Source organism: Pan paniscus, chromosome 1 (assembly GCF_029289425.2).
Source record: "Pan paniscus chromosome 1, NHGRI_mPanPan1-v2.0_pri, whole genome shotgun sequence".
NCBI lineage: Eukaryota > Metazoa > Chordata > Mammalia > Primates > Hominidae > Pan > Pan paniscus.
This window is the reverse complement of record NC_073249.2, coordinates 207,421,860-207,437,094: the sequence shown is the minus strand read 5'-3', so window position 1 is coordinate 207,437,094 and position 15,235 is coordinate 207,421,860. Positions and strand designations below refer to the sequence as shown.

At 51.7% G+C, this 15,235-nt stretch overlaps 1 protein-coding gene across 12 annotated transcripts in view; it reads right to left on the bottom strand.

Annotated features, from left to right (window-relative positions):
- Nucleotides 1-175: 175 nt before the first annotated feature.
- TMCO4 (transmembrane and coiled-coil domains 4) overlaps nt 176-15,235 on the bottom strand; it is a 120,446-nt gene continuing 105,386 nt past the window's right edge. For all 12 annotated transcript variants that reach the window (XM_003814418.7, XM_063594446.1, XM_063594451.1 and 9 more), the window contains 2 exons: nt 12,366-12,483; nt 176-1,380 (listed from right to left, as the gene is read on the bottom strand). In XM_003814418.7, coding sequence (XP_003814466.2) covers nt 976-1,380; nt 12,366-12,483 — 523 coding nt within the window. In that variant the 3' untranslated portion in view covers nt 176-975. The remainder of the gene's footprint in view (nt 1,381-12,365; nt 12,484-15,235) is intronic.

Below are 15,235 nucleotides of genomic sequence, written 5' to 3'. Positions count from 1 at the left end.
TCATTAACCAGCTGTTTGGCCTTCAGCAGGTTACCTGATCTCTCTGAGCCTCAGTTTCCCCAAATATAAAATGAAGATAATAATAGTCCCTACCTCATAGGATTGCTGTGAATGCCAACTGACACAACCCAGGCAACCACTTGGTATGTGGTACATGCTCAAGAAGTGGTAGCTTCTTCTTCTTCTTATTATTTATTGCTGTTGTTATCCCCTCTGTTCCTGCTACAGGAAATTCTTTCCATGTAAAATTCATTCTTGTCCCCAGGCCTAGTTCACAGCCATACTGAATGCAATTCAGCATGTATTCACCATGCTCTGTTAGTTGTGTCCAGATGTTGCATGATGGGGGAGCACACTCACATTGTGTCTATGTGACTCATGTCCCTGGAGTTGTGCAGTGTACAGCCTACATGGCTATACAGGGCAGATCTGATTGGATCTCCTAAGAGCAGGAGTGAGCTGCCTTCTTTGTACCTGCGCCTGCTCTGTTGCTGCCAGTTGATGGTGCCTGTCAGCTGGTGGGCAGCCCTGGAGTGTGGATGGAAGAACAGCCATGCACCTGGTTTTATTGAGGCCAGGGGAGAGCTGGTGTGGGAGCCTCAGGCCCCAGAGAGCCCTCGGGACCTCCTGATGGAAGCCAGACTCCAAAGCTATGAGAAGTACAGAAAGCCCACAGTTGGTTTCCAGTCCTGGGACTCTAACCTGTGCTTGGTTGACTCTGCAGGTCTCTGATGAGGGGGCAGCTGCTCCCTGGTGGGGCTCCTCTGGGGACAGGCAGCTTCCCAAGGGTGGGTGTGTTCTCTCCTCCAAATTCCCCTTCCTTCCATTTCCTTTCCCTTTCAGTTCCAATTCCTTCCATTTAGGAAAGAGGCCTGTGGAAATCCTGCACCTCCAGAGCTCCTGGGAGGAACCCGAGGGTATAAGAGAGAGCTGCATATGGAGACTGGGGAAGACGGCTCAGGTCCCCTGCTGTGGTCAGTCCAGCCCCGTGCTGGGGCCCTGGGTCTTGCAGGCACAATCGGGGCAGCCCAGTGGGTTGGGGTCCATGCCATGGCTGCAGATGGGGGGCCTTTCAGGGCTGGTAGCAGCAGGAAGGGAGGCCCCTTCAGACTGGTCCAGCCCTACCGGCACCTGGGCTTGGCTGGGGTCTGTGGACATGGCCAATTTGGAGGTGTCTTCGGATGTGGGACCCTGGGTTTGCCCAACCTGGTGGGGGGTCTCGCCTGATGAGGCAGCGGCTGCTGCCTGGCGAGGCTCCTCGGAGGGCAGGCAGCCTGGGGCCAGCAAGAGCCCCTTCTCGTCCCAGCCTGGCTTGGTGCGGATGCCCACGGCCTTCAGGATGGCATCCATCTGCTTGGCATAGTCCAGGTGGCCGCTGACCTGCAGAAGACAGTGAGTGAGCACCACGGTGGGTGTGCAGAGCCCAGCCCTCCCCAGGGACCTCCGGCCAAACTTCTGGGCCTCAGCCTTGCCCTGAGCATCCACAGCCAACCAATCACCAAACCCATGACTCCATCCCTCAGTGGCTGTCAAGTCCAGAGTGGGTGGGAAGGCTCTATGTTCAAAGCTGTTCTAGAATTTATTAAATAAAGATGAAGGATGTTTCTCTAAAAAATCTGGATCCTTTTGGGGCAGGAAGGAATCTCCTGATAAACAGAAAGGTGGAGTAGAAGCTCTTGTTCTTTGTCTGAAGCTTTTTTTTTTTTTTTTTTTTTGAGACAGGGTCTTGCCCAGGCTGGAGTGCCGTGGCGCAATCTTGGCTCACTGCAACCTCCACCTCCCAGGTTCAAGTGATCTTCTTGCCTCAGCCTCCTGAGTAGCTGGGAGTATAGGCGTGTGCCACCATGCCAGTAATTTTTTGTATCTTTAGTAGAGAAGGGGTTTCACCATATTGGCCAGGCTGGTCTCGAACTCCTGGCCTCAAGTGATCCACTGGCCTTAGCCTCCCAAAGTGTTGGGATTACAGGCGTGAGCCACTGTGCCCGACAGCTTTTTTTTTTTTTTTTTTTAAGGGATGGGCTTTTTGTTAAAATAGCATGAGAAAAAAGAAAAATGAAAACAGAGAGAGAGAGAGAGAGAGAGAGAGACATGGGTTCTCTCTCTCTCGTCCAGGCTGGGGTGCAGTGGTACAACCATAGCTCACTGCAGGCTTGACCTCTTGGGCTCTAGTGATTCTCCCACCTCAGCCTCCTGAGTAGCTGAGATTACACGTGCATGCTACCATGCCTGGCTAATTTTTAAATGTTTTGTAGAGATGGGGTCTCCTATGTTGCCCAGGTCTTGAACTCTTGGCCTCAAGAAATCCTGCTGTCTCAGCCTCCCAAAGTGCTGGGATTACAGGCCTGAGGCACTGTGCCCAGCTGATGCCTGCAGCTCTAGGCTACTCCAGAAGGGCTCTGCTGTTCACTAGTTGTGACACCTTGGTGAGGCCCCTCTACCCCTCTACCCCTCTGGCTCTCAATTTCCTCTGCTGTAAAAAGGGGAACACAAGGGTAGTTTCACCAGAGGTTGGCTGTGAGGATTTTCCCTGGAAAAGTCCTCCAATTGGAAAGAAAGCTACAGCATAGACTGCAAGGTGCTGGCTACAACTCACTCTCCCATTTATTCTTTAGTCACAAGGACTCACATTTATAGCTGGGCACACTCCCCAGGCTTCCTTGCAGCTAGGAATAGCACTGTGACTAGTTTTGGCCCATGAGTTGAAGCAGTAGTGTGATGTGGTGTTCCTTGGAATTCTCTTTAAGAGGAGGAGTGCTCTTCTTCCCTCATGTCCTCTTTCCTGCTGGCTGGAATTCAGACGAGATGGCCAGAGCTTGAGCAGCCATCTTGGGCCATGAGTCAGCCCACTAAGGAAGGCAGAACAAGCAGCAAGAGGGAAATTTGGTCCTTGAAGACTGTGGAGTGACACATTAGCCCTAAATGGCCTATTCTGATTTCTTTTATGTGACAGAATCAACCCTAGTGTATTTAAGACAATTAGGCCAGGCACAGTGGCTCACCTCTATAATCCCAGCACTTTGGGAGGCCAAGGTGGGAAAATCACTTGAGCCCAGGAGTTTGAGACCAGCCTGGGCAACATGGGGAAACCCTGTCTCTACAAAAAAATACAAAAATTAGCTGGGCATGGTGGTGCGTGCCTGTAATTCCAGTGACTAGGTAGGCTGGGGTAGGAGGATGGCTTGAGCCTGGGAGGCTGAGGCTGCAGTGAGCCCTGATTGTGCTGCTGCACTCCAGTTTGGGCGACAGAGCAAGACTCTCTCTCCAGAAAAAACAAACAAAAAACACAAAACATTAGCAGGGCCTCTGTTATATGGGTCTGCATCTTAACTAAGACAAAGGCCAAGAACTCAGAAGTGGCCACCCCCTTCGTCAGAGTCATACGTTCATCCCATTTTTGTGTTGGGATATGTTGGTGAGTGACAAGTAGGGGTGTGATTGAAATGCCTGATGCCTAGATGTAATAATGGACAATGCCTGACACGTAGTAGGTCCTTAATACATTGCAGCAAATAAGCTTCTTGGATATACTCCTTTGCTAGGTGTCAGCTGCTCACTGTAGATGAAATTGAGCCACACGGAGGTAAAGTGACTTACCCAAGGTCACACAGCTAGAACATGGCAGGGCCGGGATTTGAATCCAGGCCTGTTTCTTTTCTTTTTTTTTTTTTTTTGAGACAGAGTCTCGCTCTGTTGCCCAGGCTGGAGTGCAATGGTGCAGTCTTGGCTCACTGCAAGCTCTGCCTCCTAGGTTCATGCCATTCTCCTGTCTCAGCCTCCCGAGTAGCAGGGGACTACAGGCATCCGCCACGGTGCCCGCTACCACGCCCGGCTAATTTTTTTTTGTATTTTTAGTAGAGACAGGGTTTCACCATGTTAGCCAGGATGGTCTTGATCTCCTGACCTCATGATCCGCCCGCCTCGGCCTCCCAAAGTGCTGGGATTACAGGCGTGAGCCACTGCACCCGGCCATCCAGGCCTGTTTCTAAAGCCTGTTCTCTTCAGAGAAAATCAGCTGGGGAAGGAAGGAAGGTTAAAAATCATCCTCACTTTACAGAGAAGGGCAGCAAAGCCCAGAGAGGGGTGGCGGTTTGCTTAATGACACACAGCGCATGAACAGCACAGTCTGGTGCTGAGCCTGAGATGCTGCCTGCAGAAGCTGCTCAGCCTGGATCTGCCCCTGAGATGGAGTCTCACATTATCCCCAGCCAGTCGAGGGGGCCTGCTTTAGTGCCAAAGATGCGCACGAGACCGGACTTTCTTTTAAGGCTGAAGGGGAAGGCTTTCTTTTTAAAAAAAGGACAGGAAAAACACCAGGGAGGCTGTTGTTGGGAATCTCAGAAAACAGCACAAAGACACTACTGGTAACATCTGCATTTCCATTTGAATTACAAATCACACTGCATTATTCAAATGATTTTTCAAAAACACGAAAAGACAATTCCCTGTACAGTTTTGTTATTTTCTCACCACTAGAATCTGCCCACCTCTCGTTCCTTTCCTCACGAATACTTTTAAACAGATTCCAGGGAAAATACACACACGTGTATTCACACATCTAAGTGGTTTTCAGGGCCCTGGGCTCACGGTGGTTGTCAAGGCACAGCCAGTGCCCCTCTGCAGCAGGACACATATTTAGTGGCTGCGGGGCCTGAGAAGGAACTTAAGTTTGGACTCTCTGAAAAGCTGGGGTACCAGCCTTGGCTCTGTCTCTTACCAGTAACTGGGCCAGTCCTCACAATTTCCTGAACCACAGCTTCCCCATCTGTAAAATGAGAGTCATGACCTTGAATGATTGCTGTAAGGAGTTCAAGGGCCTGGCACTTCATAGGAACTCAGAGAATGCTAGCTTTTGATATTATGTTCCTATATGATCCAAAACACTTTTTGTTTTTCTTAATTTTTTTTTTTTTTTTTTTTTGAGACGGAGTCTTGCTCTGTTGCCCAGGCTGGAGTGCAATGGCATGATCTTGGATTACTGCAACCTCTGCCTTCCAGGTGCAAGCTATTTTCGTGCCTCAGCCTCCCAAGTAGCTGGGATTACAGACGTGCACCACCACGCCTGGCTAATTTTTGTATTTTTAGTAGAGACAGTATTTCACCATGTTGGCCGGGCTGGTCTCGGACTCCCAACCTCCGGTGATCTGCCTTCCTTGGCCTCCCAAAGTGCTTGGGATTACAGGCGTGAGCCACTGCACCTGGCCTTTTAAATTTTAAATGTAGAGATGGGGACTTCTTATGTTGTCCAGGCTGGTCTCAAACTCCTGGGCTCAAGAGATCCTCCTGCTTCAGCGTCCTAAATTGCTGAGACTATAGGCATGAGCCACGATGCCCTGCCCCAAACACTTTTAAAGAGACATCATGCAATTTGAGTTAGTGATACCTACCTAAAGGAGTTGCTGGGAAGAAATAATACAAACCATGAAGCAAAGTGCCTGGCACCCCAGGAGGTACTCTGTAAATATGAGTTCCCTTACCTTAGTTTCCTACAAGTGGGGGATGGAGAGTAGGGAGTTAGCTGGGCTGATCCATTTGGGAGCCCAAGATGGCTGCTCAAGCTCCAGCCATCACATCTGAACTCCAGCCAGCAGAAACTTCAGACCCACAGGGACAAGTGATAACTGCCTCTCCAAGGACAAACAAGAACTGCCTCCCTATACCTTTTTAATGTTGTAGATGGCTGGTGCCAGTGCGGGGTAGAAACAGGCCAGGAAGGAAGGGAGGTGTTGGTACCCACTGGCTGCAGCTGATACCAGATGGAAATTCCACTGAGCGCTGTCTTAGAACACACAGCTCTGGCCCTCCTCGACTACAAGTTGGTCTGGGTCTCAGGCAACCCTAGTCCCTGAGCCACCCCTCTGCAAAGACCCAGGGGAGCAGTTGCTGGGCAGAGCTCTGGTTTTACAGTTAGCTGGAGAGATGAGAGAAGAGGGGTGAGGCAGGTCGGGAAAGAGCCTCTTCTCAGCACCAGAAAGTTCTGGTGTAGCCGATAACTGCGTGAAGATTCAGCCCCTGACCATCTCCCAGGCTAGGCTGTCTTGATTGAATCTGCCAGCCGCCTGGATACACGCCGGATGTGACTGGCGTGCAGAAGCCTTCCGTGGCTTCCCGTGTTGGCAGGGGCCTCTGTGGACACCCTGTGATGGCACTCATAACCTGTCATCGTCACATGCTCATGAGGTTGCGTTCCCTGATAAACTGAGCGCAGGGGAGCAGAGACCACTTCTCACTCACCTCTGTGCCCCACAGCCAGCCCCGCACATCGTGGGGGCTCCGTGGGAACCAGATCCCCGCAGGTACAAATGGGGCCCAGCCCTTCCTGTTTCCTGCCTCAAAATACACCCCAACTTACCCAAACAGAGGCTGCCATCATCCACCTCCATCTGCCCCAGTGACTCCTTCCAAGCCCATCAGGCCCCTTTGGGTTCTTTCACTTCTTGGACCTCAATTTCCTCATGTATAAAATGAGGCTAATAAAGAGACCTATACCACGTGGGCTGGCTGTGTGGCTTTGATGAGATAATACATGTAACAGGCTTATTGGCACAGGGTTAGAGGCCACTACCAGAAGCTACAGAGATGTGTGAATGCAGGCAGTACTGAAGCAGTGGTTAAGAGCCCAGGTTCATCCGGCTCTACCACATGCCATGGCACCGCCTGCAGCCTCAGTTTTCACACCTGTACAACGGGTTACTACCACTATGCAGGACCTCTATGAGGATCAAATGACTTACCCCGTAAAACATGTGAGTTGTTGGCTACTGCAGTTATTATCGAGTATCTACTTTGTGCCAAGCCTTTTGCTAAGTTCTAGGCCACCTGGCATTTCTGCTGGGACATGGAGAATCTTGCTGTGGGTTGGATCTCTGTGCCCCAGAAGCCTCATGAGTTGGTCCCTGGGGTGGCAAATCCCCCACCCACTGTAACCCTGTCCCTGTGAGGAGAGACTGAGGGGCAGGAGGGCAGCTTCATTCACCCTAGAGATGCGCCCTGCCTGCGACAGGGCCAGCCCAGTGGGATGATCACAAAGGGCCCTGCTGCGTGGTTGGCCCAGCAGGGAGAAGACAGGTCCTGTGGGTCTCTGTTGGGAGCAGAGGGTGGCCAGCATTTCCCCAACAGCAGTAATGAAACCTCCCTTGCCAGCAACTTCTCCAGCAAAGCATTTTCAAGGAAAACAGGAGGCCAGCACAAAGGCAGTGCTAATTACCTCTAATTACCCAGAAGAGGAAAGCACTGTTTTTTGTGATGTACTCCTAATGTGATAAAGAGCTATTATTAGGCAGGAGCTGGGAAGCTGCCACGAAGACAGTCTGAGGAGGGAGCGGAGTCTCCAAAACTGCTGGTCCCAGAGGCAAACAAACTGGGGATGGTGGCAGGGGCAGGCCAGGAGGGACTAGGATTAAAGGAGGGCCTACTATACGCCAAGCATCTTACATGCGCTGCCCTGGAAGTTAGGCGTTTCCACCATTTCCTAGATGAGGTGACTGAGACACAGAGAGGTTAAGTAACTGGCCCAAGGTCACACAGCCAGTAAACCAGTGGCAGAGCCAGGATTCTAAGCCATGCCTCTCTGGTGCCAAAGGCTGTGCTCTTCCTACCATATCCCATTCCCAGTAGAAATCAGATCTTGTGAGGGCTTTGCAGCATTAAAAGCTACTTTCTTCAGCAGATGCTTTTTATCTCTGATTCTTCTGGCAAAGGGAGACTCCTGGGGTGCTGAGGCACAAAGTCCCTGCTCCCTTTCACTCCATTCAGGGTGCAGGCACCTTGAATAGGACAGAGAGCCCTGGACATGGGTCAGGAGGCATCAGCTCTGAGCCCTGTTGATGGTGACAGGAGGTAGCCAAATGCCTAGGCAGACAGGGGTGGGTCCCTGGTGAAACCCCACCTTCAAGCCAAAAAAACAGCCTGAAGGCTGAAAGACTGGACTGCTGGTCCCACATGAAACCTGTGACCCAGAGTGAGAACTTCTGTTCCTGTTTGCCCACACTTCCCCTATTCTGAGCCCATAAAAGCCCCAGACTCAGCCACATTGTGGGGACTTTCCTGCCTTTGGGTAGGGGAACAATCCACTCATCCCCTCTCTGCAAAAAGCTGTTTCATCACTCAATAAAACTCCCCGCCTTGCTCACTCTTCAATTATCAGCGTGTCCTCATTCTTCTTGGATGCTGGACAAGAGCTTGGGACCCACTGAGTGCGGGTACCCAGAAAGGCTGTCATACTGGCCTTTTGCCCTCATCAGTGGAGGGCAGCTGCCCCACGTGATGGGGTCAGGGGCCGACTGAGCTGTTAACACACCACCGTCTATTGGGCCATCAATGGTGGAACTAAAACAGCTAATTAGCACACTAACGCCCCCTCTGGGGCTTCAGGGTTGCGGGTACCCCTGCCCAGGTGCTGTCACTTTCCCCTCGAGGCAACACGCCTGGTCTGGCCACAGGCCCAGCATGGAGCTTGCTCTTGTGTCAGTGTTTGGAGTGGTCAGCCAGACCCTGCACTTGCTCATTCATGTGCTTCCTCCTGCAAGGGGCTGAGTGTGGTGGACCAAGTAGATGGGGTGCCCCTGCTGCAAGTGTGGCCAAGGGGCTGAGAGAAAATTCCTGTCACTGTGGTTTGCTGGTCTTGTGACTCAGCTTACCTCATTCCCACAGAGAAGTGGGCAGCACAGCTTCCAAGCTGGGCTCAGAGTCCAGACCTACAACTCTGGCTATGACTCCATGCTCCCAAGTCTCAGTTTCCCAATCTATGATCTGGGGATGCTTAATACCTCCTCTAGGGAGTTGCGAGGTTTACAGCATGTGAGCCAAGTCTATCTGTGAAGACTCTTTTTTTTTTTTTGAAACAGAGTCTTGCTCTGTCACCTAGGCTGGAGTGCAGTAGTACCATCTCGGCTCACTGCAAGCTCCACCTCCTGGGGTCATGCCATTCTCCTGCCTCAGCCTCCCGAGTAGCTGGGACTACAGGTGCCCACCACCACGCCTGGCTAATTTTTTGTATTTTCAGTAGAGACGGAGTTTCACTGTGTTAGCCAGGATGGTCTCGATCTCCTGACCTTGTGATCTGCCCGCCTTGGCCTCCCAAAGTGCTGGATTACAGGTGTGAGTCACCGCACCCGGCCCCTGTGAAGACTCTTTAACCAGGAGCAACCAGTTTCATAAACGGATAAGTCTAGAAATGACTCTTATTCTACCCCAGCCCCCAAAGCTCCCAGTTAGGAAGGCACAGGGTGGCTTCATTTGTGATCCTCTGGTGGGTTAGGAATTTTGTCTTAAGGCCCTGGAAGTTTAGGGGTGAAGATACAAGTGAACTGGCCCCAGCGACCTGGTGTCAGGCCAGGTGAGAGGCCCAGGTGACCTCTGGGCAGGGACATGGCTGACAGACTTTATGGACAGCAGCACCTGGTGAAGTTTTGATTTTGTTTTTTTGTGCAATAATTCCCCCTGTTATCAAATGCTCAGTCAAGTCTCAAAAAACATGCAGCCCAGTGTGAGCCACACTGTGGTGACAGGGGTGGGTCTGAGGCCTAGCTTCATCGGCCATTGAGATGCAGTGGTGGAGTGATCAGAACAGGCAGCTGCTGATCCTGAATGGGGAAGCCAGAATGCCCCTCAAACCAGGGGATTTTTAGATGCCCAGAAAGGAGTCTAGTCTGTCTGCAGGAAGCAGCTGCTCAAACAACCATGAGTGGAAACTGGGTGATATGGTTTAACTGTGTCCCCACCCAAATCTCATCTTGAATTGTACTCTCATAAATCCCATGTGTTGTGGGAGGGACCCAGTGGGAGATAATTGAATCATAGGGGTGGTTTCCCCCAACCTGTTCTCATGGTAGTGAATATGTCTCCTGAGATCCAATGGTTTTATAAGGGGAAACCCCTTTCACTTGGTTCTCATTCTCTGTCTTGCCTGCTGCCGTGCAAGATGTGCGTTTCACCTTCCGCCATGATCGTGAGGCCTTCCCAGCCACGTGAAATTGAGTCCATTAAACCTCTTTTTCTTTATAAATTACCCAGCCTTGGTATGTCTTTATCAGCAGCGTGAAAATGGACTAATACACTGGGTTACATGTGGGAAGCACTTGGCACTTGATAAATGGCAGCCAACAACATAATAACTAGAAACCAAAGATTTTGTTCTCAGGGTCCCCTGATTGCTGAAGTCAGCTTTTGCTTGTAGTTACAGCTTATTCCTTATTCCTCCCCTCCCCGCCTCCCCCTATGGAGCACCTCTCCCACTGTTTCTCATATCTACCTGGGCTGGGGCTATATCTATTGGCTTCAGACCTGGGTTTGAGTCCTGCTTTGCCATGTTTCAGCAGTGTGACCCTGGAACGTCTCTAAGCCTCAGTGACCTTGTCTGTACAATGGGGACAGTAATGTCTGTAAAAGGCTTAGGGCAGGCCGGGTGTGGTGGCTCATGCCTATAATCCCAGCACTTTGAGAGGCCAAGGCAGGTGGATCACCTGAGGTCAGGAGTTTGAGAACAGCCTGACCAATATGGCGAAACCATATCTCTATTAAAAATACAAAAAAAAAAAAAAAGAATTAGATGGGCGTGGTGGCAGGCGCCTATAATCCCAGCTATTTGGGAGGCTGAGGCAGCAGAATCGCTTGAACCTGGGAGGCGGAGGTTGCAGTGGGCCGAGATCGCGCCATTGCACTCCAGACTGGGCAACAAGAGTGAAACTCCACCTCAAAAATATAAATAAACAAATAAATAAATAGGCTTAGGGCAGAGCGGGACATAGAGTCAGTGTCCACATGGGAAGCTATTAATTCCCTAGGATAGCATGTGGCAGGTGAACGAGGTTCTTTCAAGTCTAAAAAAACTGAAGTTGGTCAGGCACGGTGGCTCACGCCCGTAATCCCAGCACTCTGGGAGGCCAAGGTGGGTGGATTGCTTGAGCTCAGGGGTTCAAAACCAGCCTGGGCAACATGGTGAAATCTTGTTTCTACCAAAACTACAAAAAATTAGCTAGATGTGGTGGTGCACACCTGTGGTCCCAGCTACTCAGGAGGCTGGGGCAGGAAGATCACTAGAGCCTGGGAGGCAGAGGTTGCAGTGAGCCGAGACTGTGCCACTGCACTCCAGCCTGAGCGAGACCCCATCTCAAAAAAAAAAAAAAAAAAAAAAAGGCCAGGCACGGTGGCTCATGCCTATAATCCCAGCACTTTGGGAGGCTGAGGCAGGCAGATCACCTGAGGTCAGGAGTTCAAGACCAGCCTGAGTAATATGGTGAAACCCCATCTCTACTAAAAATACAAAAATTAGCCGGGCATAGTGGCAGGCTCCTGTAATCCCCGCTACTCGGGACACTGAGGCAGGAGAATGGCTTGAACTGGGGAGGTGGAGGTTGCAGTGAGCTGAGATCACACCATTGCACTCCAGACTGGGCAACAGAGTGAGACCCCATCTCAAACAAAAACAAAAACAAAAAGAAAAGAAATTCAAGTTGGGTTTGTGTGGCTGCCCAGCAGGTGCCCTCCCACCCCATTCACTGCAAGAATTCTTTCTGACCATCTGCCCCTGCACCCCAGCCTAGTTTTAGCTGCATGGGAACCCTTAGGAGTATGTTTAAAATGTGGACTCATGGCTCTGCCCCTGGAGACTGATGTAGAAATTTTGGGCAGTGGGGCCCTGGGCTTTTTAAAGATTCCCCAGATGTCCCGCTCTGCATCCCATCTTTCCACAGCCTAGCAGGCAGGTGCTTCTGCTTTTGGTCTAGCCTAAAGCCCTCCACCTGTGTCCCGTGCTTGCTCCAGCTACTTCTCGCAGAAACATACAGTCCTGACTAGTGAGCTGAGATGGGGCTGTTGGGGAGCCCTGGGTGGGGGGGACTCGGGAGTGGGGAACGGCAGTAATACAGGAGCAAGAGTGAGGGCTCTGGAGGTTCAAATCCAATTCTGGTCCTGTTAATTGCTAGTTGTATATCTATGTGTGTTTTTGCTTTTTAGAGACAGGGTTGTGCTCTGATGCCCAGGCTGCAATGCAATGGCACGATCACAGCTCACTGCAGCCTCCATCTCCTGGGCTCAAGTGATCCTCCCACCTCAGCCTCCCAAGAAGCTGGGACTACAGGCACGCACAACCATGCCCAGATAATTTAAAAATTTTTTATAGAGATAGGGTTTTGCCATGTCGCCCAGGCTGGTCTCAAATTCCCGGGCTCAAGGGATCTGCCCTCCTGGGCCTCCCGAAGTGCCGGGATTACAGGCATGAGCCACTGCACCTGGCTCCAAATAAATTCTTATGATCTTTCTCCTGTGGCGTGGACCAGGCTGGGGCCACTGTCTCCAGGGGACAGGGGTGGCTGGGCTGGAGCAACTAAGCAAACGCAAAGCCCCAGGAGGAACAGGCCGACACTCACCACAGAGGTCAGGTCCACGTTCTCCACCCTCCTGTCCTGCAGCAGCACGGGCTGTAGGCCGGCGACGCGGAGCTGCACCGAGGATGTGCGGTACACGAAACTCAGCAGCCAGTCTCCCCTGTGGGAGGGTAGAGAAGCATGTGAACATTAGCACCAGCCTCGGACAGCCCAAGCACAGGATGGGCCAGGCTGCCTCCTGGGGAAGCCAGGTGGGAATGGAGCTTCTGGGGGAAAACAGGGCCCCTGATTGCACGGTGGGGATGGAAGATGAAGCAGCCACAGCTGATGCTTTTGGAGCCTGGCCTGGGTGCCAGGCACGGTGTGCAGGGCTATGCACAAGCACCAGGTAGCTCCATGAAGGCGGTCTGCTTTGTTCCCAGCTGGGTCTCCAGAGCTAAGAACAGTGTCCAGCATGCAATAGAGGAATATCTGCTGAATGAATGCATGAATGAGGAATCTGGATAAAGTTCTCAAAAAGTCACCATGTGGCTCAGGAGAGCTACTCCCAGCTGGGGAAAGGTGGCTTGTCCAGGGCTCCCTGGAAAAAGAAAAGCAGAGAAGGTCCACCTGTGAGGAGGGGAGGAGCTCTGGGGTCTAGGCAACCTATCTGTGAGCTGGAGGGACCAGCTTGGCCTTCCCAGGACAGGCTCAGCCCAGGCTGCAGGTCTCCCTGCCCTCAGGCAGCAGAGGAGGCGAGGGTGGTTGTCCAGGCAGTCACAGCGCTGGGAACATTCCTCTACTTTCAGGGGTGCTGTGACCCCACTCCGTGAACCTGGCCCCAGCCACCTACACTATCCAGAAGAAATGACCTCGGACCCTCTGCTGCCCATTGCTTCAGGTGCAATGAGCACTGTCTACAGAGGACATGGTCTGAGGGGCCTCTTGAAGCAGCCTTCCCTCGCAAACCCTTGAACTGTCTTGGGATGCAGCTGGGCCATCCCAGAGCCATGCCCTTGGGCCTTGCCGCCCAGCAAGTCTGCGCACAGGCAAGCTTCTGTTCTCCCCTCTGCACCCCAGGCTCAGATCCAACTCAGCCCATTCTGCTGTCTTTTATGTGGACTAAATACATGGTGTTATTTTTGCACACTTGTTGATCTGAAAGAAGGGTCCTCCCTCACTGTAGAGGGGTAAGAATGGCTGAGAGATAGGAGGCTGGGGTTGGAATCCTGGTGGCCCTGTCTATGTGCCCTGCTGTGTGACCACAGGCAAGTCCCCCACCTGTCTGGGACACAGGGCATGGTGGTGCTCTCTAGGCTCCTCCAAGCTCTGACCCTCTGTGGTCTCTGAGCACCTGGGTTTGTGAGTGGGTACCACTCTGAAAACCCCCAGGAGGACTGGGTCCCTGAGCTAAGGGGTCCTCTACAGACTCTCCTGCTGTGTCCCGAAGTGAGATCATCCGTCCCTAACTCCTTCCCCACTGTCATCTGCCCAGTCCTTCAAGTAGAAACCAATGTCTTGGGTGCCTCCTCCCTATGGCCAACGTATCAGAGTCCTCCCAATTCTTCCCCCCCTCTCCCCTCCAATACCTGCCCCTTGTGGTCAAGCCCTGAGAGCAGGCAATCCTCCCTCCCCGCCCCATGGATGAATGCAACGGCCTCCTCACCGCACTCCCTGCTCCTGGCCTCACCTATCTTGAGCCACTGGAGTCTTCCTAAAACACCCATCTGACCACTGTGCTCCCTTAGAAGCAGACAGACCATGGCTCTCCATTACCTATGGGCTTGCTCATCTAGACAATTCCTTCAGTCTCTCCAGAGAGCAATGCTTTCAGGTACTGATGATTATCCTAATATTGAGGGTCCAAGAAGCACCGTCTAAGAATGGATGGTTGCAGGGCGTGGTGGCTCACGCCTGTAATCCCAGCATTTTGGGAGGCTGAGGTGGGAGGATTGCTTGGGCCCAGGCATTTGAGACCAGCCTAGGCAACACAGGGAGACCCCATCTCTACAAAACACACAAAAATTAGCTGGGCGTGGTGGTGTGTGCCTGTGGTCCCAGCTACTTGGGAGGCTGAGGCAGGAGGATCATCTAAGCCCAAGGCAGTTGAGGCTGCAGTGAGCCACGGTTGTACCACTGCACTTCAGCCTGGGCAACAGAGTGAGACCTTGTCTCAAAAAACAAAAAACAAAAAACTAAAATAAAAAAAAATTTAAACAAAAGGATGGCTAGAGGGAGAAAAGGGAGATCAATTCAAGTTATTTTATTGAACTATTTATAAGAATCCAGTGCATCAAATACTGGATATGAGGATGGTCAGGAAATGTTTCCAATACAGCTGGGTATAAATGAGCAAAGATAGCATCATTCCTCCAAAATTATTTCTGTTGTAATTATGACAACATTTTAGTTAAACTGTGAATTACATGTATTTATACACATGTAGGGGCAGAACAGGAACACAGATTAGAAGGTTCTGTACCCTCTCACTGTGCTGAGCAAACCATGGGCCTTCACTGGCATTCAAGACCTTCTCCACCCGGCTCTGGACCATACAGAGACAGGTTCATTTCCTGCCTTGTCAATTATGAGCTGTGTGACCTTGGACAGGTTGCTTGACCTTTCTGAGCCTCAGTCTCCTCAGGTTATCTTAGCTTTCAGCATTGGCGGGAGCATTAACTGAGGGGGGACATGTATACACAGGTGTTCAGGGAGCCTCAGGCATGACTATTAGCGCCTGTGCTAGATGTGTGTGTGCTGTGCCGCCTCTCTCTGGTTCAGTCTGTGCTTCCGGTCTCTGATGGGTACCTATAGCCATCCTTTCAAAATTCACCTTGGACATCCCCTCCTCCAGGGAGTGCCCCTGGGCCTCTCCACCCAGTACTATATATATACGTTTTGAGACAGGGTCTTGCTCTGTTGCTCAGGCTGGA